Source organism: Scleropages formosus, chromosome 10 (assembly GCF_900964775.1).
Source record: "Scleropages formosus chromosome 10, fSclFor1.1, whole genome shotgun sequence".
Classification (NCBI taxonomy): domain Eukaryota; kingdom Metazoa; phylum Chordata; class Actinopteri; order Osteoglossiformes; family Osteoglossidae; genus Scleropages; species Scleropages formosus.
In genome coordinates this window covers 8,055,296-8,075,021 of record NC_041815.1, presented here as the reverse complement: position 1 = coordinate 8,075,021, position 19,726 = coordinate 8,055,296, and the positions used below count along the sequence as shown (strand labels likewise).

At 44.8% G+C, this 19,726-nt stretch overlaps 1 protein-coding gene across 1 annotated transcript; it reads right to left on the bottom strand.

The window, feature by feature from the left end:
- Positions 1-3,217: 3,217 nt before the first annotated feature.
- On the bottom strand, positions 3,218-12,212 carry LOC114911645 (cytochrome P450 2C20-like). Its single transcript, XM_029255601.1, has 9 exons — positions 11,927-12,212; positions 10,951-11,113; positions 10,501-10,650; positions 10,081-10,241; positions 9,769-9,945; positions 9,464-9,605; positions 4,677-4,864; positions 4,282-4,423; positions 3,218-3,576 (listed from the first exon to the last, which is right to left on the bottom strand). Exons 1-9 carry the CDS (start codon positions 12,098-12,100, stop codon positions 3,395-3,397), a joined length of 1,479 nt encoding a protein of 492 aa, XP_029111434.1. The 5' UTR covers positions 12,101-12,212; the 3' UTR covers positions 3,218-3,394.
- Positions 12,213-19,726: the final 7,514 nt, after the last annotated feature.

Below are 19,726 nucleotides of genomic sequence, written 5' to 3'. Positions count from 1 at the left end.
TTCCTTTAAGAATAATTGAATAGTTGACCCTTTAACATCTCCAGGACAGAAAGCACACAAAGATGAAAAAGATTAAGGGTACTGCTATTATGTACGTAACTACAGTGTCACACACACACACACATTTTCCAAACCGCTTGTCCCATTTGGGGTCGCGGGGAACCGGAGCATACCCGGCAACACAGGGCGTAAGGCCGGAGGAGGAGGGGACACACCCAGGACGGGACGCCAGCCCGTCGCAAGGCACCCCAAGCGGGAGTCGAACCCCACACCCACTGGAGAGTAGGACCCGGTCCAACCCACTGCACCACCGCACCCCCTAAACTAAAGACATTACAAGCAAAATCAATCTCACACTGCCACACTTGGTCATATTAGTGACAATAATTATTGCACAGTACGTACTTGCATTTACATTGCGTCTATTCATTTGGCAGAGCCTTTTCTCTGAGTGACAGACCTCCATTACTCTCTCGACATCACCACAAAGTCCTACTATTAGATCTTCTTGATTACTATGGTTGTTTACCTGTACTGTTTTTTTTTCCTCTCAACTCTGTGCCGGGTGACCTGTGGCCTCTTGTACATATATTGCCACCTTCACTAGGGGAGAGTTGAATTGCATAGCCAACTTACCAAAAAAGGAATCTTGCACAACTCATGTCTGTATACATAATTTCTACTATCTAACTGATTCCATTCCGTAAGTCATCACACACACACACACACACACACACACACACACACACACACACACACATTTTCTGAACCACTTGTCCCATACATGGTCAGAGGGCACTGGAGCCTAACCAAGCAACACAGGCCAGAAGGCTGGTGGGGGAGGGGACACACCCAGGGCAGGAAACCAGTCTGTCGCAAGGCACCCCAAGCAGAACTCGAACCCCAGACCCACCAGACAGCAGGACCCGGCCAAGCCTACAGCACCACCGCACCCCCACACAGTAAAGCATTGGACAGAAAACAAGTTTTATTGTATTGATTTTTATAGTTTGATATCTTAGCTCTAGAATGTTTTAAATATCTTTTGCATATTTCCTAGCAACATGTCAGCATGATTTTCTCTGGTATAATTTAATGTTTCAAATAAATTTAAATAATGAGAAACAAAAATTGGTTTAAAGCCAGTGCAGTACGTTATAGTTTTAGCAGTTATTTTTGTCTTTTTTTGTCTTAAGTAAGTCAGTCCAGGACATTCCTTGAATATAAAATTGACTGCACGAGTTACTGCTTGTCTGGGTCAAATCTGTACGACCACACTCGACTCTTTTGAAACGGCGACAACACGTTTAATCTGGTCGGATTAGAGAGCTCCCACATCTGGACTTCATGACACTCAGCTGCTGATATGTCTGGATAAAAAAATTATCAATATTCAGTGTGAACAGAGGAGCATTGACACCCCCAGGCAAAAATAAGAATTTACCTGTGCTTCCTCTATACATTTTTACCTGCTAAGGGAACGGCTGGTAGCGGAGAGGTTAGTGCTGTTGCCTTTAGATCCAACTGTCAGAGGTTGGATCCCTGTCTCTGCCTGAAGTACCCTTGAGTAACATACTTACTCTACATTGCTCCAGTAAAATGACCCAGCTATATCAATGACCCATTAACTGTAACCAGAACATTGTAATTAGCGTTGGAGAAAAGTGTCAGCTAAATGAATAAATGCAAATGACCTGAGTCAGTACACTGAAATACTTTCAGAACTGCAAAAAAAAAAATGTTAATGTAATGAATAAATCTAAAATGTAAATGTAAGCTGTGAATATGAACATTTCCTAGTACAGTTGTCTGGGGGGTGCGGTGGTGCAGCAGGTTTGGCCTGTACCTGCTCACTGGGGGGTCTGGGGTTTAAGTCCTGCTTGGGGTGCCTTGAGATGGACTGGTGTCCTGTCCTGGGTGTGTCCCCTCCCCCCCAGCCCTGCGCCCTGTGTTGCTGGGTTAGGCTCTGGCTTGCCATGACCCCGCTCGGGACAAGCGGTTTCAGACAATGTGCGTGGGTAGTATAGTTGTGATTACTGAATCACAGTTTTATTTTCTAAAATTTCTGCTTAGCAGGTATTGCCTGTGTTTCTTCTGCCATAAGAGGGTAGCAAAACACTCAGATGTAACAGAAACTTGAATAGTGCTATGGGGAGGGACAAGGGTGCACTGTCTTCGAGCTGGACAGGTGTGAGCTCACTTTTTTTTAATAAAAAATAGCTGTATCTGAGACTTTTACAGAAACTACTCAGAAAAGAGGTTATGCTCATTATTCCACCTTTTTTTTTTTACTGGAAACTGGAAATTACCAGATATTGAAATATACCATGAGACAGATGGTCAGCATTTCATGTGAAACACTACATTCGCCTCATGCAATCCTGCAGTACATTGCAACTCATTCTCCTTTGTTTCGTTCAGCTGTGGTGCCTCATGTAGAAAAACATCGCACCACTGTCTTGTATGAATGAAGCAGAACACTGAATAGTAGGTTGTGGACGTTCATTCAGGTTGCTTCATGCTGAAATAAAACTAGTGTGCAGTCCATGTCATAATCTGTTTTGCACTGTGTTTTCAGCTCGAGGAACACCAAGACCTTGCGTTCTATTAGCTTTTGATGAAAATAAAATAAATGGCAGTCTTTTTGTGAATTTTTCATTCATATCTTTATTTATTTCAACACAGCCTAACCTGTAAATAAAGCAAGGGATTAAGCTGCATGAAATGTTTATGACTCTGACACAATGGTTAGACATTAGTTAAAAACAGACTTCTGATCCCAGTTGTGTTTGTGATATAAGGTACAATTGTAAATGTATTGTATGGCAGCACACGTGATCAAGACATAGTTGGAACAAGTTGTACTCACCCCATTAAGGGTGGGTACAAATATAGATTCCTCCCTTTGTTTCCATCTTTACAGGTAAATTCCTGTAAACTTTTTTTTGTTGTTAAAGGGAAATAAAGTAATCAATCTGATCTTGAACCTCTATGACTAACTCATTCAATTACTGTTAACTGCTTGTCTAAAGGAAAGAAATGGTACATGTCAACATTCCGTCAACATTTTTTGAGACAAAAGTCAGAAACAATACATTTACATTAGCTGATGCTTTTCTCCAAAGCACTTACAATGTTAAAATACTTGCAATTATTTACCCATTTATACAGCTGGGTAATTTGACTGGAGCAATTTAGGGTATGTACCTTGCTCGAGGGTATTAATACCATTTTTTTAATACAAAAAGTTGACAGTCATTTTGATATATTTTTCTTGCCATAGATACAAGTAGTTGTATATGATTGTTGATCCCTTTGACAACTTGCTTCACTGATGCTTTGGTCTCTGTGTTAGCATGCAATATGATATGTTATCACACACTCCCTGTAGTGGTTAGCGAGGAGTGGCGATGAGCTGGTACTGGCGTGGCAAATTGCCAAGATTACTAAATTCAGGGGTAGGGTCCAGGCTGTCTGGTCCCCCAGGACAAGAGAAGGTGAAGCGCTGCAGTAAAGTGACGAGGAAAAGGAAGAGTTCCATTCTTGCTAGGGACTCCCCAGCACAGACCCGCTTACCTGGGATAAAACACAAAGGAGAACTGAACAAAGAAAAGCACTCCAAATTAGATTAAGCAGCGTCATGTACAGCTGACACAGTTGACAAATGTTGACATGTTACAGAGCAAATTCTTTTTTACTACCATAAAACACATGAGATTCGGTCAGACAAGTCCTTTCATGAAAGCACAGCACAGGTGTTGGTTTCAATGAAATTAATTCTATCAGAGAGGATGTTCACTAAAGAATAAAACACTCAATTTGCTGTTTTAACAAATGCTATCTTTATGTAAGTAGGGTAAGCGCAATCAAGTCAAATTTTACTCATGGTGACCACTGCCATGGTTTTCATGGTAAGAGAGGGTACAGAAATGGTTTATCATTGCCTTCTTTCACCAAAGTCTTTGGACTGTGGGAGGAAAACCACACAAACAGGGCAAGAATATACAAACTCCACACAGATTACACAGGACTGAATCCCAGATCCAAAATCACAGTGGGGTAGCAAAGTAAAGCACAAGCATTAACTGCTACCCGCTGTGCCATTTGTTTTGCTCGTACGACTCATGTTTCTCATACAAACACAGTCACAGAGGAAAGCTGGAGAAAATCGTCCAACTGATTACTATGAGCCAAATTTGAGCCACCAGCCCTTGCCCTCCTCTGAAATATCTATAGCATAGACTGGCATTTGGAATATGTAAAGTTGAGGACATAACCTACCTCCAGAGAAGGCCATGAAAGCAGAGTTCTTCTTAAAATTCCCATTGTGATCCAAGAAGTGCCCTGGCTTAAAAGTCAAAGGAGACTCCCACTGCGTTTCATCCCTCAACACAGAGTGCAAAAATGGAAGGATAAATGTTCCCTGTTGGACAAAAAAAAAACAGCTTCATGTGATCTTTGCTGTAATATACTGTCATGAGAAATTATTTTAAGATGGAATGCTGCTGGACTAACTTAGTATTTACATTTTTAATGCTTTTAAGGTAGTTCAGGTGAAGAAAAATTTCAAGGGTACTCCAGAAGAATTACTTTCATGACACAAAAGAGTTTGCTTGCCAGTGAGTATATGGATTACAATAAAATGGAGGAACAAAACAGATTAATGCATCCGGTACCTTGGGAATGGTGTAGCCCCTGAAAGAAATGTCACGAGTAGCATAATGAGGAACGCTGAATGGGGTCAAATCCAAGTAACGCTGCACCTCATGGATCACAGCATCTGTAAAATGGAGGGACTTTCTATCCTCCATTGTTGGTTGACGATCTTTTCCAATTACTGTGTCAATCTCAAGATGGACCTTCTCTGTAAATTTAGGACAACAAATAAAAAAAAATTAGCAATGCCATTTAAAAGCATATCAAGGCTGAAAAACAATGTTGACAGCAGGGCTTGAAATCATAATGCACAGACTGGGTTAACTGAAGACTGGAGATGCGTTCATTGTTAAACTGAAACCCATCTATCCATCCATCCATCTTCCTCCGCTTATCCGGAACCAGGTCGCGGGGGCAGTAGTCTAAGCAGAGCCCCCCAGACTTCCCTCTCCCCGCAAACCTCCTCCAGCTCCTCTGGGGGAACCTCAAGGCGTTCCCAGGCCAGCCGGGAGACGTAATCTCTCCAACGTGTCCTGGGTCTGCCCCGAGGCCTCCTCTCAGTGGGACATGCCCGGAACACCTCCCCAGGGAGGCGTCCAGGAGGCATCCGGAACAGATGCCCGAGCCACCTCAACTGACTCCTCTCGATGCGGAGGAGCAGCGGCTCTACTCGGAGCTCCTCCCGGGTGACTGAGCTCCTCACCCTATCTCTAAGGGTGCGCCCAGCCACCCTGCGGAGGAAACTCATTTCTGCCGCTTGTATCCGCGATCTCATTCTTTCGGTCATGATCCAGAGTTCATGACCATAGGTGAGGGTAGGAACGGAGATTGACCGGTAGATTGAGAGCTTCGCCTTACGACTCAGCTCCTTCTTCACCACAACAGACCAGTACAATGACAGCATTACTGCGGACGCCGCAGCGATCCGTCTGTCAACCTGCCGCTCCATTTTTCCCTCACTCGTGAGCAAGACCCCGAGATACTTAAACTCCTCCACTTGAGGGAGGAGCTCCCCCCTAATCCGGAGGGGGCAATCCACCTTTTTCCGACTGAGGACCATGGCCTCGGATTTGGAGGTGCTGATTCTCATCCCACCCCCGCCGCTTCGCACTCGGCTGCAAATCTCTCCAGTGCACGCTGTAAGTCTTGATTCGATGAAACCAACAGGACCACATCATCTGCAAAAAGCAGAGACGAGATTCTGCGGCCACCAGAACAGACACCCTCCGTTCCGTGGCTGCGCCTAGAAATTCTGTCCATAAAGATAATGAACAGAATCGGTGACAAAGGGCAGCCCTGGCGGAGTCCAACATGCACCGGGAACAGGTCTGACTTACTGCCGGCAATGCGAACCAAGCTCCTGCTCCGGTCATACAGGGAACAAACAGCCTGTAGCAACGAGCCCTGAACCCCATAATCCCGAAGTACCTCCCACAGGATGCCACGAGGGACACGGTCGAATGCCTTCTCCAGGTCCGCAAAACACAGATGGACTGGTTGGGCAAACTCCCATGAACCCTCCAACACCCTAGTGAGGGTATAGAGCTGGTCCAGTGTTCCACGGCCAGGGCGAAAACCGCATTGCTCCTCCTGAATCCGAGGTTCGACTATCGGTCAGATTCTCCTCTCCAGTACCCCGGCATAGACTTTCCCAGGGAGGCTAAGGAGTGTGATCCCCTATAGTTGGAACACAATCTCCGGTCCCCCTTCTTAAAAAGAGGGACCACCACCCCGGTCTGCCAGTCCAGAGGCACCGTTCCCGAGCTCCACGCAATGCTGCAGAGGCATGTCAGCCAAGACAGCCCCACAACATCCAGAGACTTGAGAAACTCAGGGCGGATCTCATCCACCCCCGGAGCCTTGCCACCGAGGAGTTTTTTGACTACCTCAGCAACTTCAGCCAGGGCAATGGACGAGTCCCCCTCCGAGTCCCCGGCCTCAGCTTCCTCTACGGAAGGCGTGTCAGAGGGATTGAGGAGATCCTCAAAGTACTCCTTCCACCGCCCGAGGACATCCTCAGTTGAGGTCAGCAGCGCACCACTTCCACTGTAAACAGTGTTTGTGGAACACTGTTTCCCCCTTCTGAGTCGCCGGACGGTTTGCCAGAATCTCTTTGAGGCCGACCGAAAGTCTTCCTCCATGGCCTCGCCGAACTCCTCCCAGGCCAGAGTTTTTGCCGCGGTGACTGCCAGAGCCGCGCTCCATCTGGCCCGCCGGTACCTGTCAGCTGCTTCAGGAGTCCTATGAGCCAGCCAGGCCCGATAGAACTCCTTCTTCAGCTTGACGGCATCCCTTACCTCCGGTGTCCACCACCGTGTTCGGGGATTGCCGCCGCGACAGGCACCGGAGACTTTATGGCCGCAGCTCCGAACCGCCGCCCCAACAATGGAGGTGTGGAACATAGTCCATTCGCATTCAATGTCCCCAGTCTCCCTCGGGACCTGGTTGAAGCTGTGTCGGAGGTGGGAGTTGAAGACCTCTCTGACAGGGGCCTCCGCCAAACGTTCCCAACAGACCCTCACTATACGTTTGGGCCTGCCAGGTCTGTCCAGCTTTTTCCCCCGCCATCGAATCCAACTCACCACCAGGTGGTGATCAGTTGACAGCTCAGCCCCTCTCTTCACCCGAGTGTCCAAGACATATGGCCGAAGATCAGAAGAAACGACTACAAAGTCGATCATCGACCTCCGACCTAGGGTCTCCTGGTGCCAAGTGCACTGATGGACACCCTTATGCATGAACATGGTGTTCGTTACGGACAAACCGTGACTAGCACAGAAATCCAATAACAACTCACCACTTGGGTTCAGATCAGGGAGGCCGTTCCTCCCAATCACGCCCCTCCAGGTATCACTGTCGCCGCCCACGTGGGCGTTAAAGTCCCCCAGTAGAACGACAGAGTCCCCAGTGGGAGCGCTTTCCAGCACGCCCCCCAAGGACTCTAAAAAGGCCGGGTACTCTGCACTGCCGCTAGGCGCATAAGCACAAACGACAGTGAGAGACCGTTCCCTGACCCGAAGGCGTAGGGAGACGACCCTCTCATTCACCGGGATAGACTCCAACACATGGCGGCTGAACTGGGGGGCTATTAATAAGCCCACACCCGCCCGCCGCCTCTCACCCTGGGCAACGCCAGAATAGTGGAGAGTCCACCCTTGGTCGAGAAGAGCGGTTCCAGAACCCAAGCTGTGAGTGGAAGTGAGCCCGACTATATCTAGACGCTATCTCTCAACCTCGTGCACTAGCTCAGGCTCCTTCCCCGCCAGTGAGGTGACATTCCAAGTCCCAAAAGCCAGAGTTGGCGTCCGAGGTTTGGGTCGACCGGGCACTCGGCCCCGACCACCGCCCAAATCACAACGCACTGGCCCCTTATGTCCTCTCCGGCAGGTGGTGAGCCCACCGAAGAGTGGCTCCACGTCTTTGCTTCGGGCTAAGCCCGGCCAGGCCCCGTGGGCATAGACCTGGCCACCAGGCGCTCGCATGCGAGCCCCTCCACCAGGCCTGGCTCCAGGGTGGGGCCCCGGTGACCCCATACCGGGCAGGGTGAACGAGATCCTTGATTTAATAGTCATAAGGGGATTTTTGAAACTGAAACCTCACTTGAAAAACCACTTAGTCATAATATTAGAAATACTATTGCAGGTGTGTATGTAATGGAATGACTCAGATCATTCTATAAAATTTTAAAGAGAATGTAGTACGGTCTTAACATCATATAGTATTAAATGAATGATCAGTTAATTTAAATGAATTGACATCTGTCTGAAAAATAAATTTATCCATATTTTCACCACAATAGGTATGCTTTAATCAAAATTTAACTAAGTCCTCAAGTTTTTACCACAAGAGGCACCCGATTGAGCGATGAAGGTTGCCGGAAGGAAGCACTCTCAGCGACCAGTTATGAGCGCAATCAGATCATAAACATCATTCGCTGGCACGAAAACCAAAAAACTTCAGATAATACGAAACATACAACGACCGAACCAGCCAGAATTGCTTACCTCCCATACGTAAAAGGCACCACCGACAAAATAAGTAAACCACTCATAAAGCACGGCATGAAAACCACTTTCACCACCGGTTCCACTACAAAAAGACTACTTGGCACAGTTAAAGTTAACCTGCCATTGAAGACCAGCGGCGTGTACTGAATACCCTGCAGCTGTGGAAAAACATACATCGGACAGACAGGTCGACTTATCTCTGTACGTCTCCAAGGACACATAAGAGCCACGAGGAGCAATAACATCGACTCAGCAGTGGCCGAACATTCACTGCAGACTAGGCATGTGATCCACTTTGCGGAGACTACAGTGCTCGCACCTGCTCCCGGGTACAGGAGCCACATAGCGAGGGAGGCAATCGAGATAGAGAAGCACCCCGACAATTTCAGTCGGGAAGAGGGCTTCAAACTTTCAAGTGCCTGGACACCACTCATCTCATCTCCGACAACAACCCGACAGCCTCTCATTAAAACTCGGTTCAGCGAGCCGCCCTGTAATATGAAGGAAACAGCGCAAAGGGAAAACACAGTGGGGGCACCACCTATTAGGACCACTCGCTATGACCACCGACCCCATTCCCGTCCATAAATACACCCACCCTCGTCAAACATGCCATCTCACATTTAACCTCCACAAGATGTGGTCACATCCTGATGATGCTTCCAGCAAGAGAAGCGAAATGTCGGAACCAATGTCTCATATGCGGTTTAATCTGTTAAGAATTGTGTTAACAAATTGGGGTCAAAGTTCATGTTGTGACTTCTATGACAATTCTCATCCTGAATTAAGAGACGCATTACCTTGTATTTCTGGGTATTTGATGAGCATCATCACGGCATATCTGAGGGTTGTGCTGGTAGTCTCAGTTCCAGCCGTGAAAAGGTTGAGGACAGTTGCTACCATGTTGTCATAATGGAATTCAGTAGATGGATTATCCTTCTCCTGAAAAGTGAAATACAGTTAGGACCATTACTGCAGACAGCACCATGATGATGGATAGGATGTAGTAACACAACCCATTTTCTCTTTGACTCAAGTGTGGTACCATACACAAGGCTCTTTGTTACACCAAAAGATGAACATCACAAAGTCTAATTCTCTATACCTGCTTGAGTTTAACAAGGAAGCAGTCAATGAAGTCTCGGGGTGAATGAGGGCTCAGGGTCTCTTCATGTTGGTGGATTTTCTCGATGATGAAAGCCTTAAGCTCATCTACTCCAGCAAAAAATTTATGGTGATACCCAGGCAGGTGGTCCATCAGTCTGGGAAAGGTATTGTACAGCTGTGGTTGGAAGGTAACACATTGGAAATGTTACTGAAAAGTGTAATACAGCAGTACATAAATATAATTTATGCACAGCAGACAAACCGATGAAAAGACAGATTGGAAAGATTTTTTATCTTCTTTAATTCATACCGAACCCAAGGGACTGCTGCCAAAACGTATTGCTGCATTGAGAATTTGGAGAAGGCGCAGGAATCTGTTGTCCTGGTACTCAAATCGTTGGCCAAAGACGAGGGAGCAGATCACATTGGACACAGCTCGACCCAAGATGTAGGTGGGGTCACAAGGAGATGCTGGTGGTTGTGTTGGAGTGAGAGGAGAATACATATTGCAACACTGGAACTCACCATGAAAAACTAAACCCTGAACTGCACAAAGCAATCTACTTCACTAATGTAATGTTTTCAACTTTTCTTCAATTAAACAATGTAACTACCAGTTTGTTCTAACTCTGGTTTGCTCCTTCATATTTGTACCTCCTTCTAGACTCACAGAACATCAATCCACCTCCTCCTAGAAACGCAGAGAGCTAACCCCTCACATCATACTCACAGTCTGTATTGGACAAGCTGTCAATCAAGTATTTGCTCTCCTCTAGAATCCACTCCTCCATGGTCTTGCGTCCCATACCGAAGTCCCTGAGTGTGCTCAATGTGAATCGTCTCAGCTGCCGCCAGCGTTCTCCATTACTGGCAATTAAACCTATTGGAGTCAAGAAACAGAAGGAATGTACTGTAAGATGAAAACAATAAGGTTTACAGTTTAATCTAGCAATTGCATCACTATTATTCATCACCATTATTAATAATCATCATTTAGCTGATCCAAGGCAACTTGCAATGTTAAGTTTGTGTACTAAGCTACTTACAATGACTTGTCCATCTATAGAGTAGCATAATTTTTACTGGAGGAATTCAGGGTAAGTATCCTGTTCAAGGGTTCTACAGCAGGAATGAGGAGTATACATTAAAAGTTAAATATGTAAATGTGAACACTTCTTACCATAGCCTCTCACAACTTTATTCGCGACTGGAGATGGAGCTCGGTCAGCGAAATCATCCGATTGGTCACACAAGGCCTCCTTCACCGTTTTATAACCCACCAAAATCACAGCTCGTTGAGGTCCAATGTACACAGTGACCACTGGGCCATATATCTTACTGAACTGAAGAGAAAGGGGTTATACACAGGTGCAGACCAGAATGAACAACAGCACAGAAAGAACAATGACTTTTACACAGAAGAACACGCACAATCAGCTGATCGACTAATATTCCACTAACTCAGGATATTGGTTACATACATTTATATTTACAGAACATTTATTCATTTAGCAAATACTTTCCTCCGAAGTGACCTACAACCCGAAGGAAACAACAGTGCACTTCACAGCAGACTGAGGTTTAGATGCGGACATGCGATTGTTGAAGCACAGCCCAGATTCTATCCGATGCCAACATTTTTTCCTGGCACATGTTACACATGCTACTGCCTACAGATCTGATAGGAAATACAAAGTTGATCATGACAGAGGATGTGATGCAAGTGTATACAGCAGTTAGGAGATCAGGTAAGAAGTGGGTCTGAAAGATAGATTCTTAGTCCCTCCTTGAATGTACAAAATATAAAAGCATACAATAAACCTGCACTGAAACACACAGTGCAAGTTGCACAATATCGAACAAGTAAGCGAATCATTCTTGAAAACTGAGGACAACAATGTAAAACTTGATAAAAGAAACTGTTAATCATAATGTGTGGGATATGCGCCACTGTCCACAAATAATACTTTTTGTTCTTTTGTTGGTACTAAGGAAACAGGTTAATGACACTGGGAGCATTTGGGTAATTTATAGTTAAACAATAGACCAGATGGAACCCCAGAGTGCGACAGGAGCTTGGAGTACTCAAGATCTTCCAGAAATGAAACCTGCATTAACCTGAATTAACTACTCAGAGGCCACTCTGCATGTCTCACCTTAACGAAGCTCTTGATAGGAGCTCTCTTTTCCATCTGCAACAAGTTCCCCAGAAGGGGTAAAGGTTTTGGACCTGGGGGCAGACGAACATTTCTTCTCCCTCCTCTCCAGCTGAAATAGAGCAGCAGAACCGAAACAAGTCCTGCTAGGACCAGTGTGCTGGAGATCTCCATTGCACCTCTCTACACCAGCATGGACAGACAGACGTCTTGCTTACTGCCTCCCTGGCTCTTCCAAAAGCCCTTCTCTCTTCAGCCCTCTGTCTTCTCCACTGTTTATGTGTCTCTGCCTGCAGAGAAGGGAGGAGATTTCAGGGGTGAGTCACGTGACTCCTCATATGTAACTTGTGCTGTGTAAACACGGCAATTACTGCAGTAACACCAAAGTTTCTCAAATTCACAATAACTCCTAATTGTTCACCGTATGAAAATCACATTTTTCCCTTTCTTCACATGTGAAATATTGCAGCTTTTTGCCTTTGTTTTAACGTATTGTTGTATGTATGTGCTGTTTTCATCTCGTGACGTGATAACATAAACAAAAAATAATTACGCCAATTTTTCTTAGAGAATTTACTTCTCAAGAGGAGTTACTTTAAAAGTATGCTTTTTCCGTTACCCTCGTTAAGAATGTCGAAATGTTGACCTTTTAAATTTTTCTTCACATTTTTGAAATGAAAGTTGTGCATGTTTTACTAAATCATGTTACTAAATCGCAACCCAGTTGTCGTCCTTACCGTTTTTTTTTTGTAATTTTGATTTTGCACTTCCCATCTTATGTAAATCTTGGTTTCCCTCCAAAAATAGCTGTCATGTAGACCGGAACTTATTGCTGCGCACTTTGGACTTGTGGACTTGTCACGTTGAGGAAAATCAGTTCGTGCGTCTTTCCGGAGTCGCTGATCAAGGAACTACTTTGGGCCGCGCAATGATTACTTGCAGCAAACTACTGCAGAAGGTGTTTCTTCCCGTAGTAGTGCTGTACGAGGTGTAAACACGGGGGTGTTTGTGGGGTTTATTGGAGCTTTTTCATGTCCCCCAGTCCCCTTCAATGGGCTTATTTCTAATGGAGAAACAAAGGTACACCCAAGAATCGCTAAAACGTCAAACTAAAGACTTTACAAGCAAAATCATTCTCACACTGCTGCACTTGGTCATATTAGTGACAATAATTATTGCACAGTACATACTTGCATTTACATTGCGTCTATTCATTTGGCAGAGCCTTTTCTCTGAGTGACAGACCTCCATTACTCTCTCGACATCACCACAAAGTCCTACTATTAGATCTTCTTGATTACTATGGTTGTTCACCTGTACTCTTTTTTTTTCCTCTCAACTCTGTGCCGGGTGACCTGTGGCCTCTTGTACATATATTGCCACCAGGAAAGTGCCAGGTGAATCAGTTTCACGTGATACTGGAACATTAGAGATGTTTTCACACATACTGATCAGATGCATTTCTATTCATTTATTGATGCGTCTTTACCTTCATTTTAATACCTTGAAAACTGAGCATTCTCTGCTCATACTTTGACAAAGACAGTGACAAAGGCATTTGGTAAAACTAGACTTTTTTGTACTAATATTGTGTCAAAAGGCTGTTTATCAGCATCCATGTCCCCCAGTCCCCTTCAATGGGCTTAATTCATTCTGTGAAACCACTTGGTAAGTGGAGGATCATTATTTTCTAATGGAGAAACAAAGCTACACCCAAGAATCGCTAAAACATCAAACTAAAGACATTACAAGCAAAATCATTCTCACACTGCCACACTTGGTCATATTAGTGACAATAATTATTGCACAGTACGTACTTGCATTTACATTGCGTCTATTCATTTGGCAGAGCCTTTTCTCTGAGTGACAGACCTCCATTACTCTCTCGACATCACCACAAAGTCCTACTACTAGATCTTCTTGATTACTATGGTTGTTTACCTGTACTCTTTTTTTTTCCTCTCAACTCTGTGCTGGGTGACCTGTGGCCTCTTGTACATATATTGCCACCTTCACTAGGGGAGAGTTGAATTGCATAGCCAACCTACCAAAAACGGAATCTTGCGCAACTCATGTCTGTATACATAATTCCTACTATCTAACTGATTCCATTCCATAAGCCATCACACAGACACACACACACTATCCGAACCACTTGTCCCATACATGGTCAGAGGGCACTGGAGCCTAACCAAGCAACACAGGCCAGAAGGCTGGTGGGGGAGGGGACACACCCAGGACGGGACGCCAGTCCGTCGCAAGGCACCCCAAGCGGGAGTCGAACCCCACACCCACCAGAGAGCAGGACTGTGGTCCAACCCACTGCACCACCGCACCCCCTAAACTAAAGACTTTACAAGCAAAATCATTCTCACACTGCCACACTTGATCATATTAGTGACAATAATTATTGCACAGTACGTACTTGCATTTACATTGCGTTTATCCATTTGGCAGAGCCTTTTCTCTGAGTGACAGACCTCCATTACTCTCTCGACATCACCACAAAGTCCTACTATTAGATCTTCTTGATTACTATGGTTGTTTACCTGTACTCTTTTTTTTTTCCTCTCAACTCTGTGCTGGGTGACCTGTGGCCTCTTGTACATATATTGCCACCTTCACTAGGGGAGAGTTGAATTGCATAGCCAACCTACCAAAAAAGGAATCTTGCACAACTCATGTCTGTCTACATAATTCCTGCTATCTAACTGATTCCATTCTGTAAGCCATTATAAACTTCCATTATTCAACATTTTACGCTCAATTTCTTGTACAATAAAACTTGCTTTCCTTTAAGAATAATTGAATAGCTGCCCCTTTAACATCTCCGGGACAGAAAGCACACAAAGATGAAAAAGATTAAGGGTACTGCTATTATGTACGTAACTACAGTATCACACACACACTGTCAGAACCGCTTGTCCCAGATGGGGCCACGGGGAACCGGAGCCTACCCGGCAACACAGGGCGGAAGGCCGGAGGGGGAGGGGACACACCCAGGACGGGATGCCAGTCCGTCGCAAGGCACCCCAAGCGGGAGTCGAACCCCACACCCACTGGAGAGTAGGACCCGGTCCAACCCACTGCACCACCGCACCCCCTAAACTAAAGACATTACAAGCAAAATCAATCTCACACTGCCACACTTGGTCATATTAGTGACAATAATTATTGCACAGTACGTACTTGCATTTACATTGCGTTTATCCATTTGGCAGAGCCTTTTCTCTGAGTGACAGACCTCCATTACTCTCTCGACATCACCACAAAGTCCTACTATTAGATCTTCTTGATTACTATGGTTGTTCACCTGTACTCTTTTTTTTTCCTCTCAACTCTGTGCCGGGTGACCTGTGGCCTCTTGTACATATATTGCCACCAGGAAAGTGCCAGGTGAATCAGTTTCATGTGATACTGGAATATTAGAGATGTTTTCACACATACTGATCAGATGCATTTCTATTCATTTATTGATGCGTCTTTACCTTCATTTTAATACCTTGAAAACTGAGCATTCTCTGCTCATACTTTGACAAAGACAGTGACAAAGGCATTTGGTAAAACTAGACTTTTTTGTACTAATATTGTGTCAAAAGGCTGTTTATCAGCATCCATGTCCCCCAGTCCCCTTCAATGGGCTTAATTCATTCTGTGAAACCACTTGGTAAGTGGAGGATCATTATTTTCTAATGGAGAAACAAAGCTACACCCAAGAATCGCTAAAACATCAAACTAAAGACACACACACACACACACACACACACACACACACATTTTCAGAACCGCTTGTCCCTCACGGGGTCACGGGAAACCGGAGCCTACCCGGCAACACAGGGCGTAAGGCCGGAGGGGGAAGGGGACACACCCAGGACGGGATGCCAGTTCGTCGCAAGGCACCCCAAGCAGGACTCGAACCCCAAACCCACCGGAGAGCAGAACTGCGGTCCAACCCACTGTGCCACCGCACCCCACTACAGTAACATATTTTACTTATTTCTCTGAGAGATTACAATATATTTTAATTTTTCGTTGTTTTATCGAAGCACAATCAAACTAGTGCAGTATACCTTGTGGAGTGTATGGTGAACATGTTATGTGTGAGTTTTGGCTTTATGTACTCTAAGTCCTCCTTTCCTGTAGAACTCCACTGTACCTGCTTTCTCTTCTTGAAGTTGCCGTTGTGATCCAGGAAGTGTGCTGGGTTAAAATAGCAAGGAGATTCCCGCTATGTTTGATCCCTCAACACAGAGTAGCTGATAGTTTTTCCCTACAGAGCAGAGAGGCAATTCTAGATGATGAAGAGAATAACGGTGGTGTGTTCCAATGTGAACTGTACAGAAAACAGCAATTTGCTTTACAATGATTGTTCAGAATGCCAAAAAAGTAAATGATGGAACTGTATATTCTTTTGAATCATAAGAAAAGAAGCTACCTGCCGACATTTTAGCTTCTAAAAGAACCACATAAAATAGCTCTATTTATCCATAGCGGGGTGTAGTGGTATGGTGGTGTGGCAGGTTTGACCGAGTTCTGCTTTCCGGTGGGTCTGGGGTTTGAGTCCTGCTTAGGGTGCCTTGTGATGGACTGGTGTCACGTCTTGGGTGTGTCCTCGCCACCCCAAAGCCTTGTGCCCTGTGTTGCTTGGTTACGCTCTGCCTGGCAGCGACCTTGCTTGGGACAAGTAGTTTCAGACAGTGTGTGTGTGTTCTTGAAGTATAATGAAGACCATTATAATTTTATCCTGGAATACATCTTTCTCTGTATTTGTGTTTTTGCATGTTACATCAAAAGTCATAATAGAGACCTGTTATGTCAGGTTGGTAACCTAGTAGTTACAGCTGCTGCTGCTGCTGCTGCTGCTTTTGGACCCAAAGGTCACAGGTTTGAATCTCACCTTCGGGCTGTAGTATCCTTGACCAAGGAACTTACCATAAAAATTGCTCCAATAAAATGATGTAGCTTTATAAATGGGTAAATAATTGTAAAGTTGCTTAACAGTGCAAGTTGCTTTGGAGAAAAGCACCAGATAAACGAATAAAATGTAAAACTGTATGCATCACCATTTTTACTAGGGATGAGTTATTTTTTTACCCAGTAAAGTCAGACACACACACACACCATCTGAAACTGCCTGTGCTGAGCGGGGTCGCAGCAAGCCGGAGCCTAACTCAGCAGCAGAGGGCACAAGATTGGAGGAGGAGGGGACACACCCAGGGCAGGAAACCAGTCTGTCGCAAGGCACCCCAAGCAGAACTCGAACCCCAGACCCACCAGACAGCAGGACCCGGCCAAGCCTACAGCACCACCGCACCCCCACACAGTAAAGCATTGGACAGAAAACAAGTTTTATTGTATTGATTTTTATAGTTTGATATCTTAGCTCTAGAATGTTTTAAATATCTTTTGCATATTTCCTAGCAACATGTCAGCATGATTTTCTCTGGTATAATTTAATGTTTCAAATAAATTTAAATAATGAGAAACAAAAATTGGTTTAAAGCCAGTGCAGTACGTTATAGTTTTAGCAGTTATTTTTGTCTTTTTTTGTCTTAAGTAAGTCAGTCCAGGACATTCCTTGAATATAAAATTGACTGCACGAGTTACTGCTTGTCTGGGTCAAATCTGTACGACCACACTCGACTCTTTTGAAACGGCGACAACACGTTTAATCTGGTCGGATTAGAGAGCTCCCACATCTGGACTTCATGACACTCAGCTGCTGATATGTCTGGATAAAAAAATTATCAATATTCAGTGTGAACAGAGGAGCATTGACACCCCCAGGCAAAAATAAGAATTTACCTGTGCTTCCTCTATACATTTTTACCTGCTAAGGGAACGGCTGGTAGCGGAGAGGTTAGTGCTGTTGCCTTTAGATCCAACTGTCAGAGGTTGGATCCCTGTCTCTGCCTGAAGTACCCTTGAGTAACATACTTACTCTACATTGCTCCAGTAAAATGACCCAGCTATATCAATGACCCATTAACTGTAACCAGAACATTGTAATTAGCGTTGGAGAAAAGTGTCAGCTAAATGAATAAATGCAAATGACCTGAGTCAGTACACTGAAATACTTTCAGAACTGCAAAAAAAAAAATGTTAATGTAATGAATAAATGTAAAATGTAAATGTAAGCTGTGAATATGAACATTTCCTAGTACAGTTGTCTGGGGGGTGCGGTGGTGCAGCAGGTTTGGCCTGTGCCTGCTCACTGGGGGGTCTGGGGTTTAAGTCCCGCTTGGGGTGCCTTGAGATGGACTGGTGTCCTGTCCTGGGTGTGTCCCCTCCCCCCCAGCCCTTCGCCCTGTGTTGCTGGGTTAGGCTCTGGCTTGCCATGACCCCGCTCAGGACAAGCGGTTTCAGACAATGTGCGTGGGTAGTATAGTTGTGATTACTGAATCACAGTTTTATTTTCTAAAATTTCTGCTTAGCAGGTATTGCCTGTGTTTCTTCTGCCATAAGAAGGTAGCAAAACACTCAGATGTAACAGAAACTTGAATAGTGCTATGGGGGGGGGACAAGGGTGCACTGTCTTCGAGCTGGACAGGTGTGAGCTCACTTTTTTAATAAAAAATAGCTGTATCTGAGACTTTTAGAGAAACTACGCAGGCAAGAGGTTATGCTCATTATTCCACCTTTTTACTGGAAACTGGAAATTACCAGATATTGAAAAATACCATGAGACAGATGGTCAGCATTTCATGTGAAACACTACATTCTCCTCATGCAATCCTGCAGTACATTACAACTCATTCTCCTTTATTTCATGCTCCTGTGGTGCCTCATGTAGAAAAACAACGCACCAGTATCTTCTATGAATGAAGCAGAACACTGAATAGTAGGTTGTGGACGTTCATTCAGGTTGCTTCATGCTGAAATAAAACTAGTGTGCAGTCCATGTCATAATCTGTCTTGCACTGTGTTTTCAGCTCGAGGAACACCAAGACCTTGCGTTCTATTAGCTTTTGATGAAAATAAAATAAATGGCAGTCTTTTTGTGAATTTTTCATTCATATCTTTATTTATTTCAACACAGCCTAACCTGTAAATAAAGCAAGGGATTAAGCTGCATGAAATGTTCATGACTCTGACACAATGGTTAGAGATTAGTTAAAAACAGACTTCTGATCCCAGTTGTGTTTGTGATATAAGGTACAATTGTAAATGTATTGTATGGCAGCACAAGTGATCAAGACATAGTTGGAACAAGTTGTACTCACCCCATTAAGGGTGGGTACAAATATAGATTCCTCCCTTTGTTTCCATCTTCACAGGTAAATTCCTGTAAACTTTTTTTTGTTGTTAAAGGGAAATAAAGTACTGAATCTGATCTTGAACCTCTATGACTAACTCATTCAATTACTGTTAACTGCTTGTCTAAAGGAAAGAAATGGTACATGTCAACATTCCGTCAACATTTTTTGAGACAAAAGTCAGAAACAATACATTTACATTAGCTGATGCTTTTCTCCAAAGCACGTACAATGTTAAAATACTTGCAATTATTTACCCATTTATACAGCTGGGTAATTTGACTGGAGCAATTTAGGGTATGTACCTTGCTCGAGGGTATTAATACACACACACACACATTTTCGGAACCGCTTGTCCCAATTGGGGTCGCGGGGAACCGGAGCCTACCCGGCAACACAGGGCGTAAGGCCGGAGGGGGAGGGGACACACCCAGGACAGGACGCCAGTCCGTCGCAAGGCACCCCAAGCGGGACTCGAACCCCAGACCCACCGGAGAGCAGGACCTGGTCCAACCCACTGCACCACCGCGCCCCCCTCGGGGTA

What these genes read in the sequence shown, in the direction of transcription:
- LOC114911645 (XM_029255601.1), bottom strand. Translation starts at nt 12,100, where the DNA reads ATGGAGATCTCCAGCACACTGGTCCTAGCAGGACTTGTTTCGGTTCTG. An exon ending in GCAGCAGTCCCTTGGGTTCG is followed by an intron (nt 9,946 to 10,080) that starts GTATGAATTAAA and finishes TTCCAACCACAG; the next exon opens with CTGTACAATACCTTTCCCAG. An exon ending in CAAATACCCAGAAATACAAG is followed by an intron (nt 4,865 to 9,463) that starts GTAATGCGTCTC and finishes CTAAATTTACAG; the next exon opens with AGAAGGTCCATCTTGAGATT.